The 22355-nt window shown below is 43.9% G+C and overlaps 2 protein-coding genes and 1 long non-coding RNA gene across 4 annotated transcripts in view; 2 read left to right on the top strand and 1 right to left on the bottom strand.

The window, feature by feature from the left end:
- LOC137445424 (uncharacterized) overlaps positions 1-17619 on the top strand; it is a 47429-nt gene extending 29810 nt beyond the window's left edge. For both annotated transcript variants that reach the window (XR_010988403.1, XR_010988404.1), the window contains exon 3: positions 17515-17619. This is a non-coding gene — a long non-coding RNA (uncharacterized lncRNA). The remainder of the gene's footprint in view (positions 1-17514) is intronic.
- RMI2 (RecQ mediated genome instability 2) lies at positions 252-4726 on the top strand. Its single transcript, XM_068147127.1, has 2 exons — positions 252-609; positions 1692-4726. The coding sequence occupies exons 1-2, from the start codon at positions 339-341 to the stop codon at positions 1838-1840; spliced, it is 420 nt and encodes a 139-aa protein (XP_068003228.1). The 5' UTR covers positions 252-338; the 3' UTR covers positions 1841-4726.
- Positions 6072-22355, bottom strand: part of LOC137445421 (uncharacterized) — a 79258-nt gene continuing 62974 nt past the window's right edge. Inside the window, exons 60-73 of the mRNA XM_068147124.1 lie at positions 21958-22122; positions 20863-21028; positions 19859-20043; positions 19184-19276; positions 18700-18904; positions 17587-17774; positions 16785-16882; positions 16257-16441; positions 15204-15406; positions 14566-14749; positions 13862-13971; positions 11114-11233; positions 10543-10682; positions 6072-7538 (exon numbers count right to left, since the gene is read on the bottom strand). Coding sequence (XP_068003225.1) covers positions 7523-7538; positions 10543-10682; positions 11114-11233; positions 13862-13971; positions 14566-14749; positions 15204-15406; positions 16257-16441; positions 16785-16882; positions 17587-17774; positions 18700-18904; positions 19184-19276; positions 19859-20043; positions 20863-21028; positions 21958-22122 — 2058 coding nt within the window. The 3' untranslated portion in view covers positions 6072-7522. The remainder of the gene's footprint in view (positions 7539-10542; positions 10683-11113; positions 11234-13861; positions 13972-14565; positions 14750-15203; positions 15407-16256; positions 16442-16784; positions 16883-17586; positions 17775-18699; positions 18905-19183; positions 19277-19858; positions 20044-20862; positions 21029-21957; positions 22123-22355) is intronic.

The following is a 22355-nucleotide window of genomic DNA, read 5'->3' as shown; positions in this document are numbered from 1 at the left end:
TGAGTGGTTGATCGCTGACGGCCCTGCCACGGCGGGACACAAGCACCGCGAAGTCACTGCGAGTGCCAGGCAGCGTGGGATACTGCTTTGGCCTTGGTGTAAAGTGCCGCGGCCCTACCCTGGGTCGGGCTCCGAGTCCAGTCCCCGCCTCACCCCAGCCCTGCCCCTCAGGTGGCGGCGCTGAGCACGCGGTAGACGCTGAGGCGCCGCCGGGGCGGGGCGGGGCGGCCGCGCGGCCTTTCCCGCTTTGTGCTTCCGTCAGCGGCCGCTTCCCGCGGGCACCGGGCTCTCCTCAGCTGCTCCGGCCGCCCTTGGCGCCAGACTTCCGGCGTCACAGCATGGCCGGGCCCGGAGCGGGACCGCCGGTGAAAGTGCTGGCCTCCCAGCTGCGGGGGGCGATGCGTGACGCTGACGGGACCTGGCACTTGGGCCGGGCGGAGATGGGCCGGGCGCCACTGCGCTTGCGGGCCGTGTGGATGCAGGGGACCGTGCTGGAGGTGGAGCTTGGCGGCGCAGGCGGTGGCTCGGCCCGGCTGCAGGACGGCAGCGGCCCCTTCACCGTGCTGGGGGTGGAGGAGGTGCCTAAAGGTCGGCCCTGCCTCAGCGCAGGTACTGGCCGGTGCGGGAGGCGAGGGCTGAATCCTCCCCCTCAGGGGTGGGTGGGCGTGGTGTCGCCCCTGGGCGTTGCGGGGCACTTTCGTGTATTCTGAGGCTACTAAGCGGGTTCTTTCTCGGTGCCCGTCGGGTACCGCACCTGGGGCCGCAGGGGTCGGTGAGGTGTCGCTCCCCCGGGGGGGCACACACAGGATGCGGTACGCTCCCGCCTGCAGGCTGGGTGCGGGCCCCGAGGGCGTTCTCGCTTGCACCATGGGCCACTATTTCAAGTCCTGGCCATGGGTATAGGAGGCATCACGTGCCCGCCACTGTAACGGTGCTGCCTGCACAGGGTTGTCTGAAGGCAGGACGCTTGCAGGCCTGTGTGCGCACCGGCTGCACAGAACGTTAAGGTTAATGGTGCTTCTGTGCCTTCGGGGGACGTTGAGCTGCTGCTGTTGCACAGACGGCATACTTTCATATACACCACCATTCGTACAAGAGACATCCTGAAATGCTGTGCAGCTGCAGCAGTCACTGCAGGAGTGTGTGTGCTGCAGCAGGATGGTGGCTTCTTTTGACCGTCAACATGAAGATTTAGACTGTTTGCCACTGTGAGTTCCAGTAAGGGAGGGCCTTGTTTTCACTTCTTCACAGTTACAGGAAATGTTTGATCAAACAGGTGCTGCAGAGAAGAGCTCTGAGTCTAGGCATAAGGATAGACAGCTTTTTTTCCCCCTTGCCTTCCTTTCACCAGAACTATTAATTCAACTGAAGAAGTGCTAGACTGCAGCATTGTGGTACAAAATAATCACGTTAATTAATTTTCCATCTTCTGAATTGTTCTCTCTTGCATGGCAGAAGGAGGGATTGTGTGCAGGTTTTGACTCTTGCTGCATGTGAAAAGCTAGTGAAATCTACAGAAGTGGTTCTATGGATAATGAAGCCTTTTTCTGAGAGTGGTCTTGGCTCTTGGAGTTTTCTTGCAGTTATTGGCAGCTTTAAAGCAAACTGTTTAACTACTTGGTTTTAAATATTTTGCTTTTTGAATTAAAATGCAAAGGTTAATTGAATGTCATGCTTGCTTGGTTTTTTAGGGAAGTATGTAATGGTGATGGGTGTGGTGCAGTCCTGCAGTCCTGAGCCTATCCTTCGAGCAATAAAGATGACAGATCTTTCTGAAAATCCCGTGCATAAGAGTATGTGGAGCCTTGAAGTGGAAGATTTGCACAGAGTCATCCCATGATATTTTTACTTCTGCCTGAAATAACTGCAAATGCACCTTTTTGGGTATCTTTTTGGTGCAAAACATTGGGCTGTTACATGCATTTGTGGTTTAGAACACTTGGGAGTATACTGAAGTAAGGCTCAAGACTTAACTGGAAGGATCTGCACATATCTGATACTCAAGGTGTTCAACGTTTTCAGTCTTTATACCAAGAGGTTTGGGATACACTTGATGCCTTCTAAGTAACATCTATGCTGTTAAGAATACTGCATGTTCCTACATAAGTTAGCTGCTGTTTCTAGAAACCTATGTTGAGTCAGTCATTCCTATACCAGAGTATTCTTGGCAGCAGAACTACACAAAACCAGGGTGAACATGGTGTGTGGAATGAAGACAAAATGTGCTTTGGTCCATTGGAAAGGACAACTTCACCTGTGTTCTTCAGTAATAACCATGTCAGTAAACTCATAAGACAGCTGTCTCTTTCTATCTGTAAGCAGTCTTGTACATCTCTTTCTAGTTTCTGTGTTTCTCAAATACTGAAAGTGGTATGGCAATAACCACTGTGTTCCAGTGAAGTGGAATTAACTGAAAAGATGCACTGAAAAATTCCTTGGAACAGGTTCTTTAGGTTAGTAGGCAGATACTTTTACTACCTCATGAAACAAGCTTGCTGTGCCAAAGTGCATTTTGGGTTTTGAAAACTTCTGTTCCAGTGTATGCTATTTTTAGTTGTGTAAATGATTCTTAAATATATTTTATCCTTCCTCCTCCTGTGAAAAAAAGAAACTATGAAATCAAAAATACCTTAAAAAGCAGAACTACTACTATTCTTCATTTCCCCTCTTGTCTAAAGAGAATTTGGGTGCTAAAGAAAGCATTATCCCTGAGGTTTGGCTTTGTAAATTGGGACTGTCATCCAGCAATACAGCTCTGTTAATGAGGAATGCATGCAGAAAAAGAAGATACCCTCTGATTCTACAATTCAAGGCAAGAATCAGGTGGTGGTAGCTGAATTTAAAAATTGTGGGACTATGTTTTCATAGCATATGGAAATCAAATACTGTCTTTTAAGCAGATCTTTAAAGGAGAGCTTTACAGATTAAGGACTGGATTTCAGAGTGCAATTCCAACCTTGAGTTTAGTATTCCAAAACAGTCCCTATCAGAGGCAGTCATATAATAGAAGGCCTGTGCTGTGAAACCCAGCTGATAAAATGCCAAAGCATACACATACAGCATTTTGGCAGCCAGAGTTTGTTTACTGGTTTTATGCTGGGGGGAGAAAAAATGGCTTGTGGAATGCTGTAGTCTTTCAGAATCGATCCACATGGTCAGTGTATTGGCTGGTAACTTCTGGTTTGGTGATAAATACTTTTCCATCTGGGTGCTGCTTATGCCAAGAAGCTGAAGCTTGTTCCAAATAATTCACTTTGTTGTGTTTTGTAAGCCCTCAGCTAAGGCAGGTTGCTGTTGTACAGCAGAGCATGTAACAGAAGATACAGGGTGATGGACTTTTCTACCCTGGTCTTGTGAAGGGGAGATCAAAGCTGGGATCTTGTGCTAAGGTTGCTTGGTATTTGGACCTTGAAGAGAGCAGGAGAATGGCTGTAGGTTACAGGAGGGCTTCAGTGCATTCTACCTTAGCTCTGGTAACTGGAACAAATGTGGATTTATCTCCACACAAATGTGGAGAACTCAACTGGCAGAAGCCTAAGGGTCTGTGTATTTCAAAATTTCTCAGCCTGTGGCAGAACCTCAAAGCCTCAGCTTTGCTGTTTTGGGGCATAAACAGCTTGCATGGCATGTGCAAATGTCTGTGAATGCTGGAAATTTTGTGTGTACTATGTATAAAGCATATATTAAAGCTGAGTTGTAGGCACTAAAAATACTTTTGCTTGGCAGAATGACTTAATCTGTGTTCCTGCAAGGACAGCTGGTGTGGGTGGATGTTACTCTGATCAGCATGAATTACAGGTGCAGAAGTCCCTGGTCTCTAGCAAGCTGTGAGGCAGGATCAAAGCCATTTGTGTTATGTGATGTGTAGAATCATGAGCTGTTCAATGGGTTTTATGCATTTTCCATAGGACAGCAAGTTTGTGTATTAACTGGCCTTCAGTCAAGGTATTCTTAACTCTGCACTTTCATCAGGAGGTGTATACTATAAGGTTAGGTCTGATAAAGCCAGAGGTATTGCAGTAAAAAAATGTCCATTGAGAAATCCTGAAACTGAAATATTGACCTGAGAAATGATTTAGTCAAATCCTGCCACGGGGATTCCTGGATGATCGTATCTGTAAGGAATCACAGGCATACTTTAGTTGGCTTGAGGGATGCTTTTTGCTCTCTCACCTCATCTTGGCAGGCTCCTCTGCCGAAAGCATGTCAGCTTGAAGCAGGCCAGGAGACTGCTATCCAGCCAGCATGGACTGTTGGAATGTCCTTTTCCCTCAAAATCCTCTGTCACCTTCCTACTGAATGACTTGTTTGCTAACCTGAGCTGTCTTACATTGTAGCTGGCATCTTGCTGCTGTTAGGTAGGGAATGTGCTGGATTATTTCCAAGATTTAATTCTCAAGGTAAGAGATCACCGTGGCATGGTTAAAGCATACATAAAAGTCATGTTGATGGCAGGTTCCTTGGTTCAGTAAAGATTCTGCCAAGTTCATTTGAAGAGCCTCTTATAACCTGTGACAAACTACTGCATGTTTGTTGCTAATTATTTATGAGCAGGCATGAAAGAGGTTTCCTTTCCACCAACACCAGTAGTCTGTCTGGCACATGGAAAGGCAGAGCTGCCAATACTTAAAAATGGAGACTTGATTCACAAGAACTATAAATCAACACTAAACAAATTATGAACAAGGTCTTGAAGTGTGGTTTGTGGTTTGTTCGTTTTTTCCCCTCGTGTGCCACCTAGATCAGTATTCTGTTAGGTCTGTTCTGTGTAAATGGTGCTTTGTACAGCCAACCCTTTGTCACTGGTCTGATGCAGTATGTACTGCTGCTGTTGGTAAGCAGAGCTGCTGCGGCCAACCCTCGGAACAGCAGGGCAGGAGCTGCAGAGGTTCGTGCTGCCCTGGGTGCTGGCTCCATCTGCTGGTCCCTGAGCCAGGCCACCCTGACCTTCCCTTGTGGGTTGGAGGGACTAAGAGTTCTTGCCTTACTACTGATTAGACCCAGACTGTTCCCAGAGACAGCCTTATCAATGTGCTGAGCAGACTGGGTGTAGTTCAAAAGGTTTATTGTGTTTCAAATGGTATCTCTGTCATCTGTGGCATGTTAGCTGCAGCTTCTAGGAGACCCACCTGCATCCACCTCCAGACTACAGCCAAGTACATAGTGGAACTCTGTATTTTTCCTATTTCTGTACTCTTACCCTGCACTGCAGTTACTTGAAAAGCAAAGCAGTTCTTTGGACTCTTCTGCTCTGCTTGCTGCCATTTTACTTTACTCTTGTATCTCACCTCAGTATTTTTTTAAAGGTGCTGAGCATGCCTTAAGTGACTGGGGAGATGATGCAAATTTTTAAAAGAATATTACAGCAGTGACTGATTATTAACTTTCAGAAATATTTCATACAACTTTGCTTTCATTATAACACACCTCTGTAAGATGACACCAAGCTGGGGGCAGGAGTTGATATGCTGGAGGGTAGAGAGGCTCTGCAGAGGGACCTCGACCGGCTGGACAGATGGGCAGAATCCAACAGCACGAGATTGAACACATCCAAGTGCCGGGTTCTGCACATTGGCCACAACAACCCCATGCAGTGCTACAGGTTGAAGTCAGAGTGGCTGGAGAGCAGCCAGGCAGAGAGGGACCTGGGGGTAGTGGTTGATTGTTGGCTGAACATGAGCCTGCAGTGTGCCCAGGAAGCCAGAAGGGCCAATGGCATCCTGGCCTGGCATCAGGAACAGTGTGGCCAGCAGGAGCAGGGAGGTCATTCTGCCCCTGTACACTGCACTGGTTAGGCCACACCTTGAGTACTGTGTCCAGTTCTGGGCCCCTCAGTTTAGGAAGGATGTTGACTTGCTGGAACATGTCCAGAGAAGGGCAACAAAGTTGGTGAGGGGTTTGGAACACAAGCCCTATGAGGAGAGGCCGAGGGAGCTGGGGCTGCTTAGCCTGGAGAAGAGGAGACTCAAGGGTGACCTTATTGCTGTCTACAACTACCTGAAGGGAGGTTGTAGACAGGCAGAGGTTGGTCTCCTCTCCCAGGCAACCAGTACCGGAACAAGAGGACACAGTCTCAAGCTGCACCAGGGGAGGTTTAGGAGGAAGCTCTACACAGAGAGAGATTGCCCATTGGAATGGGCTGCCCGAGGAGGTGGTGGAATCCCCATCACTGGAGATGTTCAGGAGGAGACTTGATAGGATGCTTGATTGCATGGGTTAGTTGATTAAGTGTTGTTGGATGATAGGTTGGACATGATGATCTTGAAGGTCTCTTCCAACCTGGTTTATTCCATTCTAAGCAGTTATAAAACACAGGAAGACTTGATTTCTACCTAGTTTTATATAGCAGCAGCTCCTGTGTGGGAATCCTAACAATTCTAGGATTTTTTCCCAACTAATGTGAGAATTACATTTTATTTAGAATTTGTATAAAAGCACAGTGTAAGTGTTCAGAAAGCAATTCCAGGCTAACATAGTAAGCACAAGGTAACCAAAGCCAGCTGCTGGTTTTGTCCCTGTGAACCACAGGAGTCATTTAAACTCAGCCAGTCCCAGTTCTGTAGATCTGTATAACTTTATTCTTACAAATGATTAGTAAAAATCTACCCAGCATAAGAATAATGAAGTCAGATGTTTAACAACATTGTTTCATAGTTCAACCACAATTATCTCAGTGTTGGCAGATGAAGGATTTTGCAGTGTTACCTTTTACTAAGGAGTAATTGCATTCCTGGGACTGTGGAAAAATGTAACACCTGTTTTTAATCAACAGCCCTACACTACACAATGTAATTTGACACAGGAGACACTCACACAACAGTATCTAGAACACTGGAAAACTACTTTATGGGTAGGACAGGATAATGTAAACTGCTTTCTGAGAAGAGGGTTCTAAAGACACAAGGGGAGAATGTGAAACTGATGAACAGATAACAAGGCGGCTGTTTTCTATTATAAGGGAAAAATCAACTAGCATAAAAATAACATTATGAAGTGCTTCTAATTATTTAACCATCTTATTTCTGTCTTAGCATTCTTGCATGTTGCAGCACTTCCCTGGAAAAAGGTCACTTTCTCCAGAACTTCCTGAACAACTGAGTTTCAGTTCTGGAGAAAAAAAGAGTCAACATCTGCACAGGTTCAGAGCTGATAACGCTGCTGTCACACAGTAGCCCACATGTACTAATCTGATCTGGAAATTACCTTTTTGTTATCTTTTAAGTGCAGTAATGCTTGTTCAAGGCATGTTCAAGTTTTACCACTTGAAAGGGAGAATTTTTTGGAAGTAACTAATACTCTTAAGTCCAGTTTCTTCTGACTGATTATAGTTTGCTGTACTGAAATCATTCTTCTTATCTCAGGTGTTTCTTTGTGAAAGGCTTTCCTCTTTTACTTCACTATGTTTGTAGCCCATCACACTGTTACTGTTCTCCCTAATACTGCTAGCTTGTTGACTTTAAAATAGCTGTTTTATTTTGGGTGCTGAAAAGGCTCTTCCATCTTCAGGGCTGGTATCTGCCATTCAGAACTGACTCAAGCTGCAATAATGGAGAGATGAAATCCAGGTAAGTGCTTAGTAAGTACTTAAAGGACAGGAAGTTACAAGTGACAAATGCTGAATTACAAGAACTACATGAAAGAAAAAGAATAAAATATGGCAATCAAAAAGCTGTGGGGGAAAAGTCTAGAAGTTTTAGATACAGTTTTATCATAGATACACTAAACTGAAATATAGAAAGTTCTTTCTTGTTTGATGATAAAGTGACATGTAGGAGGAAAAGAATCTTAGAATCACAGAATGATAGGAAGTGGAAGGGACCTCTGGAGATCATGTAGTCCAAGGCCCCTGCCAAAGCAAGATCCCCTATGGCAAGCCACACAGGAATGCATCCAGGTGGGTACCTGCGCAGCATTATGACTAAAGTTTATGAGCTCTAGCTAGTTCAGCTCTCCAGTGGGAGCTCTCTGACAAGAATCAATTTCTAGGAGGTTATGCAGAGGTAGGCAAGTTTCTGTTTTGTTCTCATGCCCTCACATGGGGATCAGTTACAGTGTGTGTGTGGCCCCTGCAAACTCTTTCACTACACCAAGCCTAATTCTCCCGTACTGCAGGCTATTAAGCTTCCTTCTCTGTAGGTGGCTGTAGCCAGGAAGGGGTTGGTCTCTTCTCCCAGGCAACCAGCACCAGAACAAGGGGACAGAGTCTCAAGCTGCGCCAGGGGAAGTTTAGGCTCGAGGTGAGGAGAAGTTCTTCACTGAGAGAGTCATTCGTCATTGGAATGGGCTGCCTGGGGAGGCGGTGGAGTCACCATCCCTGTAGGCATTCAAGAGGGGATTGGATGTGGCACTTGCTGCCATGGTCTAGTCATTGGTCTGTGGTGACAGGTTGGACTCGATGATCCTTGAGGTCTCTTCCAACCTTGGTGATACTGTGATACATATTTAAAGACTTAACTGAAAGACTTAGAAGAGGCATGAGCTTTTTTCCCTGCACAGACACCTCTGGACCTTTCTCAGCAGGTTCACAACTTGACTAAAGCATGGTGTCCAAACCTGGATGCATAAAGTAAGCTAGATATGTTTATTCACCCAAACACTCCCAACTCTTGCTTGTTTAACAGCATGCTCTAATGGCATGTTAGTGTTGTGCACTGGGCTCATGATGCACTGGAATTCCAGTCCCTTTCCTCAGAAATGGGATCAACTAGCAGCACTAGCTGACTTCTGGCTTTTGGCTACTGAGCCATTCTGAAACTGTTTTCAACTCAATATTCAGGCTCAGATTTGTACCATTATTTCATACTCATATATTGAAAGGTTTATATAAACTATTGGAGCTAAACCCACTTACTGTTTGCCAGAATACTACCCAGAATTTTCATGTTGGTGAACTGAATACATGAGGTAGATAGAGACATGTGGCATTACAGCACATAGGAATGTGGACTTGCATGTCTTTTTTCTTTACAGAAGAATTACTCTTTCCTTAAAATTCTGCATTTATCAGGTAGTACAGGCACAGTTGACAGAACACAACTGCATCTCCTTCAGAGCAGTAACTGTCCTAATTGAGCTTCTGCAGCAATGTGCAGCTCCACCAAAGAATGGAAGGATCTCTAATTTGCACAATAACAATAGTGGATGGAAACACCAAAAATTTTAAGCCAGCACTATTGCACCTTTTAGTTTTTCAGCTTTCTTTGCATTGTTAAATAGATTCCCAGAAGATTGCTGCATTAAAATGTAAGTATTGGTAATTCTAAGCTTAAAGATAGGTTTCCTTAAAAGGGACTGAAAAGTACAAAAATAGGTCACTGAGTATGTTTAGTCTGCCTCTACAGTATGTATCACTGTTAATAGGAATCCAAACACATTACTCTGATGGGAAAAAAAAGTCCAAACAAACCCACAAAAATAGTATCTGAGGAATGGAACTCCTAAGAATAATCACACCATGTTCTGCAGGTATCTTTCTGCCTCCTACCTACCAAACTGGGAGAAGAATAAAGCCATTAGAGAGCATGATTTGGATGGGTTATGGTGTGCTTCTCAGTGAGCAGCAGAAAGGATGAAGTAGGCAAGGAATAAGAATAATCCCAGCAACACGATCGTCTGTGCTCATGCCCACAGTTAGATTCCTTAGTTTTTATTTTCTCATGCACTCTTGAATAATGCATGTCACAGTATCACAGTATCACCCAGGTTGGAAAGGACCTCGAGGATCATCGAGTCCAACCTGACACCGCAGACCCCATGACTAGACCATGGCACCAAGTGCCACGTCCAATCTCCCCTTGAACGCCTCCAGGGTCGATGACTCAACCACCTCCCTGGGTAACCCATTCCAATGCCGAATGACTCGCTCGGTGAAGAACTTCCTCCTCACCTCGAGTCTGAACCTCCCCTGGCGCAGCTTGAGACTGTGTCCCCTTGTTCTGGTGCTGGTTGCCTGGGAGAAGAGGCCAACTCCCTCCTGGCTACAACCACCCTTCAGGTAGTTGTAGAGGGCAATAAGGTCACCCCTGAGCCTCCTCTTCTCCAGGCTAAACAATCCCAGCTCCCTCAGCCTCTCCTCATAGGGCTTGTGTTCAAGGCCTCTCACCAGCCTTGTTGCCCTTCTCTGGACACGCTCAAGTGTCTCAATGTCCTTCTTAAACTGAGGAGCCCAGAACTGGACACAGTACTCAAGGTGCGGCCTAACCAGAGCAGAGTACAGGGGCACTATGACCTCCCTGCTCCTGCTGGCCACACTATTCCTAATGCAGGCCAGGATGCTATTGGCCCTCCTGGCCACCTGAGCACACTGCTGGCTCATATTCAGGTGGCTGTCGATCAGCACACCCAGGTCCCTCTCTGTCTGGGAGCTCTCCAGCCACTCCGACCCCAGCCTATAGCTCTGCATGGGATTGCCATAGCCAAAGTGCAGCACTCGGCACTTGGACTTGTTGAAAGCCATCCCATTGGACTCTGCCCATCTTTCCAGTCGGTCAATAATGGAGCAATGCAGCCACAATATTCAGGATGAAAAGAAACCAAACTTACCACTGAGGAGGAATTTCCACAGGAACAAAATTTCGGTTGCACAAATGAAGAAAAGCTGTGGCTAAACTGCAGGCAGCCTTCAGCTCCCGTGACTGACAGGTGTCATGTGTGCACATGCTGTAGAACGGTTCAGGGTCCACCTGCAACAGAAAAGGGAAGGAGGTGGTTGGAGGGGTGCGAGGCACACAGCTCTGCAGGTAGCAATCTGACAAACATCTGCAAGTGTATTGAAGGGAAGTTTGATTTGGGTCCCACTCCCCTCTAGGCCCGTGTTAGGACCATTCACAAACCTTTATTCTCCTTCTGTGGAGGCGTTTTCATTTGTATTTCACAATTCTACACCTGTATGATACAAGTGGTGCAAAGTCATGCCACTCTTTTGTGGATGTCAAGGACCTTAATTTGTATTTCTGCTGATGTAACACTTTGGTTTTCTGCCTGGGTGGTGTTCTGACGGCTCCTAAAGTTATCTGTAACTGAACTTCTGTGTTGTTGCAACAATTAGGTGTGCTCTTTTGATGCATGGTCCTGAAATATCCAGATAGCCTTTGGTGGCTGAAATTATACTTACAACTTTGAAGCAGTTCCTGAAAGGTGAATGAGAGTCTTCAAAAAACACTTTACAGAGTTTCTGCTTAGTTGTAACTGGGCACAGCTTCACTTTCCTCTGTACGAGGCTGCACTCGTTCACCTGGGAAAACAGAATTGCTCAAATTCAAGGATTTTTTTTGGTGGGGGTTGGTTTGTTTGGTTTTGTTTGTCTGGTTTGGATGTGGGGTTTTGGTTGGTTGGTTTTTTAAACATCAGTGTTGTGTGAATCCTTCACATGTCCAGTGTGAGATGGTTTGAAGGAAGATACGAGTAGTTCACTACGCTGCTCTGATTAGCGTTTATTGCTCATTAACGTTGAGGAGTACCTTGCACTCTTCCTAAACAGAAATGCATGTCTCCTAATAGTACAGGTTACAGACATAGTTTCCTCTTTCTGTTGCTTTTGTTATTCACTGAAGGACTTTGGTGTGTGGCTACTGACACAGTATGTAGTAGGCTGGTTGTCTTCACTTGTATCACAGATCTGAGTTGTATTCTTACCTTCTGTTTAAGAGAAAACAATCTTTATATCCTTGCTGGGTTATTCATAGCTAATAAACAAGAAGGGCTTTAAAAAAACCCCACCCAAACAACTGAGGTCCCTACAATCATCAGCATTTTTTGACAATAAAATGTGAATGGGTTTCTGATATTCAGGTGAGGTCCCTTAGCACACCACTCAAAGACTGATGATACCAAATATTAACAGAACTAGTAATGACCAGTATTTGCCAAAGTTTCTTAGGATTTCTTTTGACTGACAAATGCTTTTAGTACCCTGTATCAGATCAGCAACTTAATTTTTCTTCAGTCAGCAGAAGTTTAGAAGTTCTTCAAGTAAGTATAAACTCCAGTTACTTTAAATGCTAAGAAAAATTAACTGCCAGCTTAGCCTCTTGGATAACTCTCATTCTGCAGGAGTTAGGCAGTTGCAGTCTCCTAATAACCTCCTCACTTTGCACAATGGCAGTTGGTCTGCTAACACTAGAACCTTGGTGATCTTAGTGGCAAGGTCAGCTATGACAAGGGCTCATAAAAAAAGCTCCTGGTAGTGAGTTGCCAGTCTGAGTTTTACAGCTCACTGTGAGGTGACTCCAGCAATGTGGAGTGACTGACTGATTTCATTTCAGGCTTTGATACCTGGCCACATTTCACCTGATTGTATTTTCACTGCCCATGTCGTGTGCAGTTGTGCTAGAACTTCTGGCCCAGAAGGATTTTGCAAGCTCCATTTTATCAGCTTGTTTGAAGCAGGTATTTGCATCTCTTCCTACCACTTTGTAAAAGTTTCTCTAAGACTGCATGAACTCCTGACTTGGCACATTGGTGTGTCTGGCCATTGCTGTCAGGACATATGACAGCAGTACTGTATTGGCATCTCTGTCTTTTTATTACCCTTTGCTGAGCAGGATATGACTGCTAACAGCACAAAGGTCAGCTAGTGTCATCTATAAATTTTTCTTGGCAATGCACAGCACTGCAAAGATGCTGTGGCGTACAAATAAATTATACTGATCAATATGAGCAGACATGATGCCATCAGCCACATAAAGCAGCATGTAAGTGACTTCCCAGCTTGTTTATGACAGTAAGTTTCTTACGTATTGCTTTTAATTGATTATTAATTTTGGCTCAATGTCCCTGAGTAGTTCTGCATTAGATGTTTGCAGTTTTATGAATGTATAGGAAGCCAGTTTGTAGCAATGAAAAAAAATTGCATTCAATCACAGGTCACAGTCCCACCTCACTGTTTATGAAAATAGGCTACAAACTCATTAGGTGCATCCCTCCAACAGCAAGGAAAAGTACACCATATTTAAAACAATCTAAGTTGCTGATGTAAAGCTGAAACCAGGATTTCTGTGAGCAGAACTTGCACATCTGGTGAGAGACAGTAAAGGGAAGAGTCACAAAATCTCAGTACTAATTATACACTGGTTTCTTTTTTGCTTATACATTCTGAAAACCAGGCTTGAAGAGGTTTAGGGTATCCTGTTAACATGGCTTGAGAGCAGAGTGAAGCTGCTTTCTGGTTTGGGTCAGTTGCATTCAGAAAGGGCTATGTAGACCTGCCTGTTTTCATATTTAGGTTATGTTCATCTGATGATAAATGACATGAATTGAGGTTCAATCTCTGAAGCAAAGAAACAGAACACACTTCTACAAATCCTTTTATGCAAGTTAATAACTGAATTAGTAGCAGCTAACCCTCCAAAAGGGGTTCAGCACTTAGTAGTGTGGGCATGGAGAGCTCTTTACTAGTAACTGATCTCTAAAGCACACACAGGCTCAGCATGCCCAGCTTACAACAAAGAAGAGTTCTAAAGGAAACAAAGAGGGAAAACTTTATGGTACAAATTTGGCCTGACTGATAAACATGGATATCTGGCCCAGACCAAGTACCACCTGGCTCTGCATTCCAGAAAGATGCTCTATGAAGACAGCAAAGTTGCTTGGTTCCAACTTCAGTTTCTTTTAATAGCAGAAGCAGCCCCTATGCTTTACCTTAAACTGAGGCCAAAAATGCTCAACACCTAGATACAGGGAATTCTTGTAAGGTTTCTTGCAAATATGTGTAACTTTTTACCTGGTTAAACACAGGAACACAAATTATATCCAGTATGCTGCTGTTCTCACTATCCAGCTTACATTTATCTAAGCTAATAAATGTCAGGTGTATTCCAGCACCAGTGGTAATCTGCACAGAGAGAAGCCCTTCAGCTGTTACCTGCCAGCTCTGTGTGAACTCTTGCACATTGTCAGTGAAGGAATGATTAGGGAGCATCCATTCATTTCCAGCTTCATTGTCATTGGTACCAAGCAGCCCAGCTGAAATACCTGGAATGAAATTGAAATAAGGTAAAATAGTAGCTGTTAGCAACAGAGACAGGAAAACACAAGTGGTCTCTGGGCTGCAATTATTCCATACAGTAGAGCTCCAAAGAGGGAATGTATGCCCAGGCACCCAGAATAGATTCTTCTCAAACTGCTTCTCTTTTGTCAGCTCTTCATTGCTTCTCCTGACCAGATCAAGGCATCACAGCCACTCTGCTAACTCAGGGGTCTGAGTTTTAGTGTGAAGCACATCCATCAGAATGCATTCTAAGTGTACCAAAAACTGGAAGCTTTTAGGCTTCCCTCTTCTGTGCTCTTGCAGGTTGGACAAGGTAAGCCTGCTACAGAACAGGGATTCACAAAGAGGGTTTGGGGTTGGGCATTGCATTTGCCCGCTTTCTGTCTGCTTCACTGCATTGAAACAGTAACCCAGGTTAAACACTTGCTGTCCTCTGGAGTGGGACATTCAATGCTTCAATTGGCAATGGCTGGGAAAGCCGAGGGCCATTTCCAGGGTGTGTATGAATGCAGGTGCTAATTCAGAGACAGAGGGAAAAAACCTACCAGCTGACAAAAAGCTGTATGATCCAGACTCACCATGGTGCCAGCCAGCCAGAGTGACAGTACAGAGATCATACTGGAAGTCACAAGAGACAGAAACTCCTTTCTGGTTAGACACTTCTATTTTGTTGGCTGCTCTCCTTGAATTAGTGGTGTTCTTTTCAAGGGATTGATCCAGTAGTTGACAGTTCTCTTCTGTAAAATTGTACATCTTGGATATCTGTTTTCAAATGAAAATGTATTTTCAAATGCATCACAATAGAAGTTCAATGACAGGCAAGGTCAGTCTGGGTTTGCAGGTGGGATGGGATCCACCTTGCTCAGCTCATAGTTTGGGATTAAGTACCACTGAAACAGTAAGTACCCCAGGTTGTTCTCCAGACCTCTCTAACTGCTGTTCTCTTAGACCATACAAGTGGACAACTGAAGAGTTAAGTGAGCCTTATTTAAGTACCCAGAGAGCAAAAAGCCAGCCCTTGAGTTAAAACTTGTTTGTTTAGGGCTGTTCTTTACTGACTAAAAAGTGGTTGCATTCTGGCACTTACATCTGAGAGGTGTTCAGATCTGTATTTTGAGTACTCATATTTTGAAGACTTTTGGGTTTTGTTCTTTTGTTCTGGGTTGAAGGTAATTTCTGCCCTGTCAAAGAAAAATGTTTGATTTTCCCTTCCTACCTTCAGTCTTGGGTAGATACTGATCACGGTCTGGTTCATCTCCACATAGAGTGACCTTGAGTTACTAGTTTCTTCATTTAGTATTACAGTGAAAGTATTGTGAACAAAATCCTTGGCAAGAAGCACACTGCACTTTGATGGCAAGTCATAAATTTTCCCATCAAAAGTCATAAGATGCTTGGTTCCCATTAACATAGCATGATCTAGAGGACAGTATGTCAGAAGAAACATCAGTGAGTTTTCTACAGAGCAGTAAGTGTTGTGCTGCAAATTTCATATTCTCACACAGTTTCTGGATGAAATAATTTCTTAAACTATTGCTACAATTTAATTAGCTACAAGTTACTCTGCAACAAAAATCTCATGCTGCTTGACAGTCAATTTTAAGCACACACCATATACACATTATACATTCCCTGGCAGAAAACAGCAGGAACACTAAGTGTCTAAAGAAAAACCAGCCCTGCCAAACCAAAAGCATCAGTCACAGTCCAGCAAGCCCTGCTGATGCATCATGTAAGACCTACGTTCAGTGTCCTCCATTGTGTCTTGCCTACTGGGAAGCCTTTAAAAATGGCCATTATCTCTAAGGGACAGCTGGGACTGATAATGTAGACCCTGCTTTTTCAGATCCTACTGTCCCTGCAGTTTTGGTAGGGCTGAACCTTTTCATCCTAAAGTCAACAGAAGTGACATCACCAGTTCCAAAGTACAGACAAAGCCAACAAGACACAGGGCCACCAGGGATGACTAGCACTGAATTACAGTGTCAGCACACAAGAGCATGCAGGTAAGACAGGTAAATGCCACCTGCTGATTTCTAGGCTCAGCAGTAGGAAGTGTAGGGAGTGGCAAAGTTTGCCTGAATATTACATAGAGGAGTGTTTATTTCATGTCAGCTTTACCTGAAATGGTGACATACATACAAGTAGTCTTCTACAGGAAACACTACATAAACAGGTCATGGGAAAATTATTAATTAGCAACCATTTCTGTAAATTACTATTCCAAATACAATGTCCAAAACCAAAGCAGCAGTCTGAAAGGGCTTACACTCAAAGGGGCTCTCCATCATCCTCCGTTTGAATCTGTAATATTCTGCAATGATGTTGATACTGTAGAGGTCTCGGAGAGGCCTGATTAGCCTTTCTTCAATGAGATAATTAGTAACCTTTGCCAGATCCAGGGAGCGGGCTGCTCTGGGTAGCACTGGCAGTTTTACTGCCACTGAACAGTTCCTGTAGAATACAACCAAGAGAGTGTGTGCCCTTGTCTGGCAAGCTGATGAAGTGCAGTACTTTATTGTTAGAAATGAGCAGTCTGGTTAGAGTGGCAAAGCAAAGGTACACAGAGGCCAAGAGCTGCAACACACCGTGCCGCGTAAGGCACCGTTATTGCTATTCTGTGTGCTGCCGAGGAGCCGCCTTTGAAATGCAGCGCGATGATGCCAAGTGCTCAAAGCAAAGACTGGTCAGGTGGTTATCCACAACCAGCATACAAGCTGGTATGAAGCCTAATTATGCACATATTCATTTAAACCCCTACTTGGCAGCAGGGATCCTGCAAGAAAGCAGCACTTACCTGGATGAAAAATTGTAAAGATTGAATAAGGGCTTCCGGATCTTGCTCACAGCTCTAGAAAGCATGGCCTCTGCCCACCTGAGCATCTGCTGTGTAGTCTATTGGAGAACCAGAAAAGAAGATACAAAACTGACTTCAGTATGGCTTCAGGGCAGGGTCAGTACCTGATAATGAGTTTTGAATCAATAGCTGGTGAAATAGCACTTTAGTCTCTCTTGCATTTGTCACTTGCCTGACAACATTTTACCGTTTAGCAGTTAATATCCAGAGGACAGACACTAGGCACTAGAGCAACAAATAATGGACAGAAATGTAGCCTTCCTAAAATAACATTACTTAAAGCATACCAATACTTCACTGAGTTAATGTGCTTCAGGAGCTTACAAAGAATTGGTATCTTTGCTAATACAAACTGGTGTCATGATATATCCTTTATGCTCTTCACTTCAACCAGAGGAGCCCAAACCTAGCCATGCCTTATTTGTTGGAATGACAATCCCTCCTCTCCATGGACGAAAAGCAAAAGCTACATAAATTGCAGATTAGTACTGATGTGATTTCAACTAGACTGGTAAAACAATTTCTCCTGTGGCTGGAAAAGCAGTCTGACTGCTTTCAAAGCAGGGCAGATCATTCAGGAACAGCAAATAAGCTGTGCACAACCGTGTTCTGTGGAAAGATAACCATACTATTGCCATAAACTACAACAGTTGCTTTTGTGTACCCACAGTTCACAGCTGAGACTTGACTTTGTGGGCCTTGCTTTCGAACCATTAAAAATGGAGAACTGAATGATACCAACCACATCCACGCCTGCTTTCACAGCCTTTAACGCCACCTGGATTGGTTCCATTAGCCACACATCTTTTACAATCTTGGGTAAAAAAGCCTGGATTTTCTTCATGTACTCTTCTGTCTTCTCTTGCCAAACTTCATCCAGTGGCTTTAAGGTTACATCATAGTAAGCATCCTTCAAAGTTGCTAATGGCTCTGAAGCAAACACATTACATGAAACAAACCTTAGCTAGTATGTTACACAGGGGTGTTTGTTACCCCACAGCTTCCAGGAAGTGAAGGAGTGACACAGAGAACAGGAAAAAGCAGCTTTGTTTTCATGGCAATTAGGCACACTTCTCAGCTGGTGTGGGTGGACTCGGGAGAAGCTGAGAGGTATTTTGCTGTAACCCTGATCCACTCATACACCTGACATTACAAATACATGGCTGCTTTCCAAAAGGAAGGTAAGGAATGCTTTGCAATGTGCCACCATCAGAGCTGTGCAGCTCAACCTGCACCTGCTGAAGGACTAAGATGACAGTTTGGTCACAACTGATTTCAAATCGGCTTTATCAACTAACCTAGCTTCTTTCCACTCAAAAGGGGGGAAGTGGCCCAAAGTGAGGTTTTAATCTGAGAACTGAAAGTTCTTTCACCTAATTTCAGCTGACCACACTTCTCAATAGTTTCAGTATGGCCATAGTCCAGCTGAACAGTGGATTAGTGGCTACTTACTGGATAGACTTGGACAAAACAAATCAAGTGAAATCCAATTAGTCCAAGCATTCAAAACTCAAGGATGGATATGAACAGCCCTTTGGGAGGAAATGCTTGCCAGGGAACTGCTGGCAGAAATGCTTCAGCTTAGGAATTAAGGCTCTCTTCTCATCAGATTGAACCCAGACTTGTGTGTCCAAGAGAATTCTCTTCAATGATTCCATTAGAAAGGTGTCACACTGAGGTTACTTAGAGCTTATTGCATCAAGGCTCCCACTTTGTAAACCAAGAGCCAAGGTCAGCACTTTCTGCTAGATCAAAATAGAAACAGTTGTGCTGTTCAGCATTTTTTTTACTCAACTTTGTTTTGCCCTGCACTGACATTGTCCTTATTCTCCTTGCTTTGCATGGTTTTGCTTACTTTGCAATTCGTTCTGCATTTGCTGGACAACATCTTGAATTTTATCCAGGTAAAGCGGGAGCTTGCTTCTCAGTATCTGCCTGATTCCACTCTGCTTCCACACCTGGGCAACAGCTCTACCCACACTGTGGAGGAATCCTGCTACCTTCTGCAAGGCTACTGAAGGCCAGTCAGCTGCTTCAGACAGAAAATCAATCTGCTGCACCTACAGTGGTTCCCCAAAAAGAAATACCAAAATACACAGTGATCACAAACCAAGTTTTGACTTCATTCCAAAGCAGTTCTGAACGCCTCAGTGTTGCTGCAGAGCTATAGGATCTTAACCTTGAAACATGCTTTTGGCTTACATGTGAATTGCAAGTTAGCACAGGATTAGCCAGGTAAATGTTTGAGCTAAAGGAAACAAATGGATGCAATATAATGGCTTTTAATTAAAACGGCATGATCATTTCATGGTGCTTTCACAGGTGATGCAGATACTTACTGATCTCCTGAATCTCCACATATAGCCCTCAAACTTCTTCATCTTCTCCATCAGTTTGACTTTCAGAAGGCTCCCAATTTCATTAAGTTTGTGCTGTGAGAAGATGAATAAACCCCTTGAATTTATGATTCAGAATTGCTTGTGCTGTATTGTTTTTACTAGTTTAAATGCCAGCAAAGATGCACAGTGACCTCCCATTTCTCAGGGGAAAGTGCTTCTGTGTTCTTCAGGGAATACAAATGGGAACAGAAGAGCCTAAGGATGAACCGAAAAGCCTCTTCCAAGCAGAGTATGTGAACCCTGTTGGCAGTGAAAGCACTTTCAGGAGTTCTACTTTTGGTTTGGTAACCAACGTGCTAAGCAGCCCTGGCATGGTACTACTGCTCTCACTCGATTTACCCTTTAGGGTAAGAGACACCTTTAGGAAGGGTCCCCTATTTTCTATGCTTTCTAGGTCTGGCTCCACTTTTTTTTATTCTCAACACCTTATCTTTTCACACCAAAGTGTAAAATGCTGTTATTATGACTTTAAAAATTGGGAAATTCTCCCTTTTGTCTAGTTAGTCACCAGGTTTCATACCTAAAGCCTACTTGGAAGATGCTCCACCAAAGTGGTAAGATTAAACAAAAAAAAAGAAAATCACACTGCAATTAACTGCCACTGAAGGGTCTTACCTCAGCCTTAAGAACTGGATCCCCACAGCCATGAGCTAGAAAATTCAAGCTTCCATTAGCAGCTGCTAGAGTCATTTGTGCCATGTTTTCTTGCCTTTCACCGTTAATGTTGAGATAGGTGTTAACGGCAGCCATCTGTTGCCCATCAGTACAAGCACTGACTTCCATTCCTTCTTCCAAATCCCCTCAGAGAATGAAAAGAGAAAGCTTAATCTACAGAGATAGCACTGCTAGACATTGTTTCAAAGCCATTTTTTTAATTACTTAGGTGAGTCTGAGTGTGTTGTTTGTGGGGAAAAAGCAAGGAGATAAACAGGAGACGATTAGATCAGTGCCACTGATTTTTCTGGTGTGGCTCGTGAACAATTCCCAAATACAGATTTGCTGCTGCAAAGAAAGCAGGGCATTTGTGTTAATAATTAAGTCCAAGGGATTTATAGGCCGTTTTCTGTGAGCCACAACAAAAAGCACTCGCAGTTAACTGTAGTTATCTAAAATGTAGACACAGTCTGAGCCAACAGCGCTGTTTCCTCAGTCAGTCAGAACTGCAGAGGATGATCTCTCTCAGCATTGGGCAGAATCAGCCTCTGGAGGTGCTTCTCTCTTCCCTTCATTGAAATCAGAATGTAATGATTACTTTAAACATGGCACACAACTTTCAGTTGGCTAAATCAAGATTAAATGAATCCTGTCTCTGATCACCATATATTATAATCCTTCCCTAGGTAGTTACCATACCAATGTCTCCTGAACTGGTCTCTATGTAACAAGTTTTAAGCTTCGTCTTTTCATTATCTGAAAGACTACAGCTTTAATCACCAGGGAACCGAGCTAGCTTGGCACTAGGGGGACACAGGCTTTTTTCCTGCCTCTTCATACCAATGACAGCTATGAACCACAGAGTATCTCAAGTTGGAAGGGACCCATAAGGATCTTCAAGTTCCTCGCAGAAGTACCTAAAACTAAATCATATGAGTAAAAGCGTTGTCTGTGAAGGTACATACCTTTCAAGTACCCTATGTAGTACTGAACACACTCCTTTCCTGTAGAAGCAGCTACTTTTACTTTCTCCTTCTGATCAATAAACCCCTCCAGCAGGATTTGGCTCTGAACAGATGTGGAACTAGCAGTTCCTGTCAGGCCTAGCCAAATATCTTCAAAAGCTTTCAACTGCAGCCATAAAGGAAAAACATTTATTCAAAGCCACCATGCAGAATGAATGAACACTGAGAGATGATGCTCAAGTACCAGCACTTCCCACAGGAGTGCAAGTAGTGAGGGAGATGCCTTCTAGTGCCTGTGCACTACAGGAGTGACAAGTGGATGATTGGCTCAAGAGCTGAATGACTGGGGAGTACAGGGCTTGTCCACAGAATTTTACCAGTAGCAGCAAAAGAAACATACTCTAATAGTCAGTTCCCTATGAGGCTGCTGATTTGTGCCATTTAGTCCAAAACAAAGAATATAGACGACCCTGGTAGAGCAGTTGATACTTCTCTTATCTCCCTTCCTTCTAAAGAAAGAGGGAAAAATAATTCAGCATTTGTCTTAGCCTGTTACTAATTGAATCATCATTTTTACCTTATTCATTTTATAGAAAATTAAGAGCAAATGCAAAAGAGAGGGAGAGAGAAAAAGGGAGAGATTTGCCTCAGGATGAGCAACATATTCACTGCCCTTTATCTTTTAAAGGCCATTTCTTTTCTCTGCTAAATGATACTTTGTATGAGTTTCACATATTGTTTCCCTCTTTTAGTTCTGTTCTTGGTGTGGGTTTGTTTTGTTGTTGTTGTTATTTTTTGCTATGGTGCAGAAAGCCCTGCCTCACCAGACAGCTACAGCTCATATACAGTCACTGTGTTTGTCACTGAGCTCCGCAAATAACCCATGTTGGTGCCTTCCTTTCTCTCTTGCTCATACTGCATGCATATTGCATAAGCGCTCCTTTAAAAACTGCACTAAAGTAACCAGCAGCACCTTCAAGCTGCCTGCTGCTTTAGTCACTGGCTACACCTGAGTGGTTTGGATGACAGATGGCAACAGGCCTTTACAAACCAAACCCAGACCCCCAGTGCCACCAAAATAAAATAAAAACTCACTTCAATTTCCAGAGTATAGTTCTTCACATCAGCAGTGCTCTGATTTCTTAAGGATATTCCAATTAACCCCTCATCTCTCCCATGATCAGCAAGGTTGAATCTGCCCTCTGATTGCAAAATGATGTCATCTTTGTTGAGCTGGTGTTTTCCAGCGAAAACAATTACCTGAGTATGAACAGAAAGGGTATTAAAGGCTAATTCCTACAAGGAAGTGGGCTCTGCCCAGAGTAGTAAGAGGTTATTGTTATTAGCTTCTCAAGAAGTTACACAATGAAGTGAAGAACTAAACTTGGGAGTTTCAAGTGTTCCTTTTCATAGTATGTCTCACCCAATTACGTTTAACAAACCACGTTCAGTGATTACAGCTTCAGGCAAGATGAACAGCTAAAGTATAACTC

This window comes from Melanerpes formicivorus, unplaced genomic scaffold, assembly GCF_026170545.1.
Source record: "Melanerpes formicivorus ecotype bairdi unplaced genomic scaffold, bMelFor1.0.p_v2 SCAF_14, whole genome shotgun sequence".
Taxonomy (NCBI): Eukaryota; Metazoa; Chordata; class Aves; order Piciformes; family Picidae; genus Melanerpes; species Melanerpes formicivorus.
This window is presented reverse-complemented; position numbering and strand designations above follow the sequence as displayed.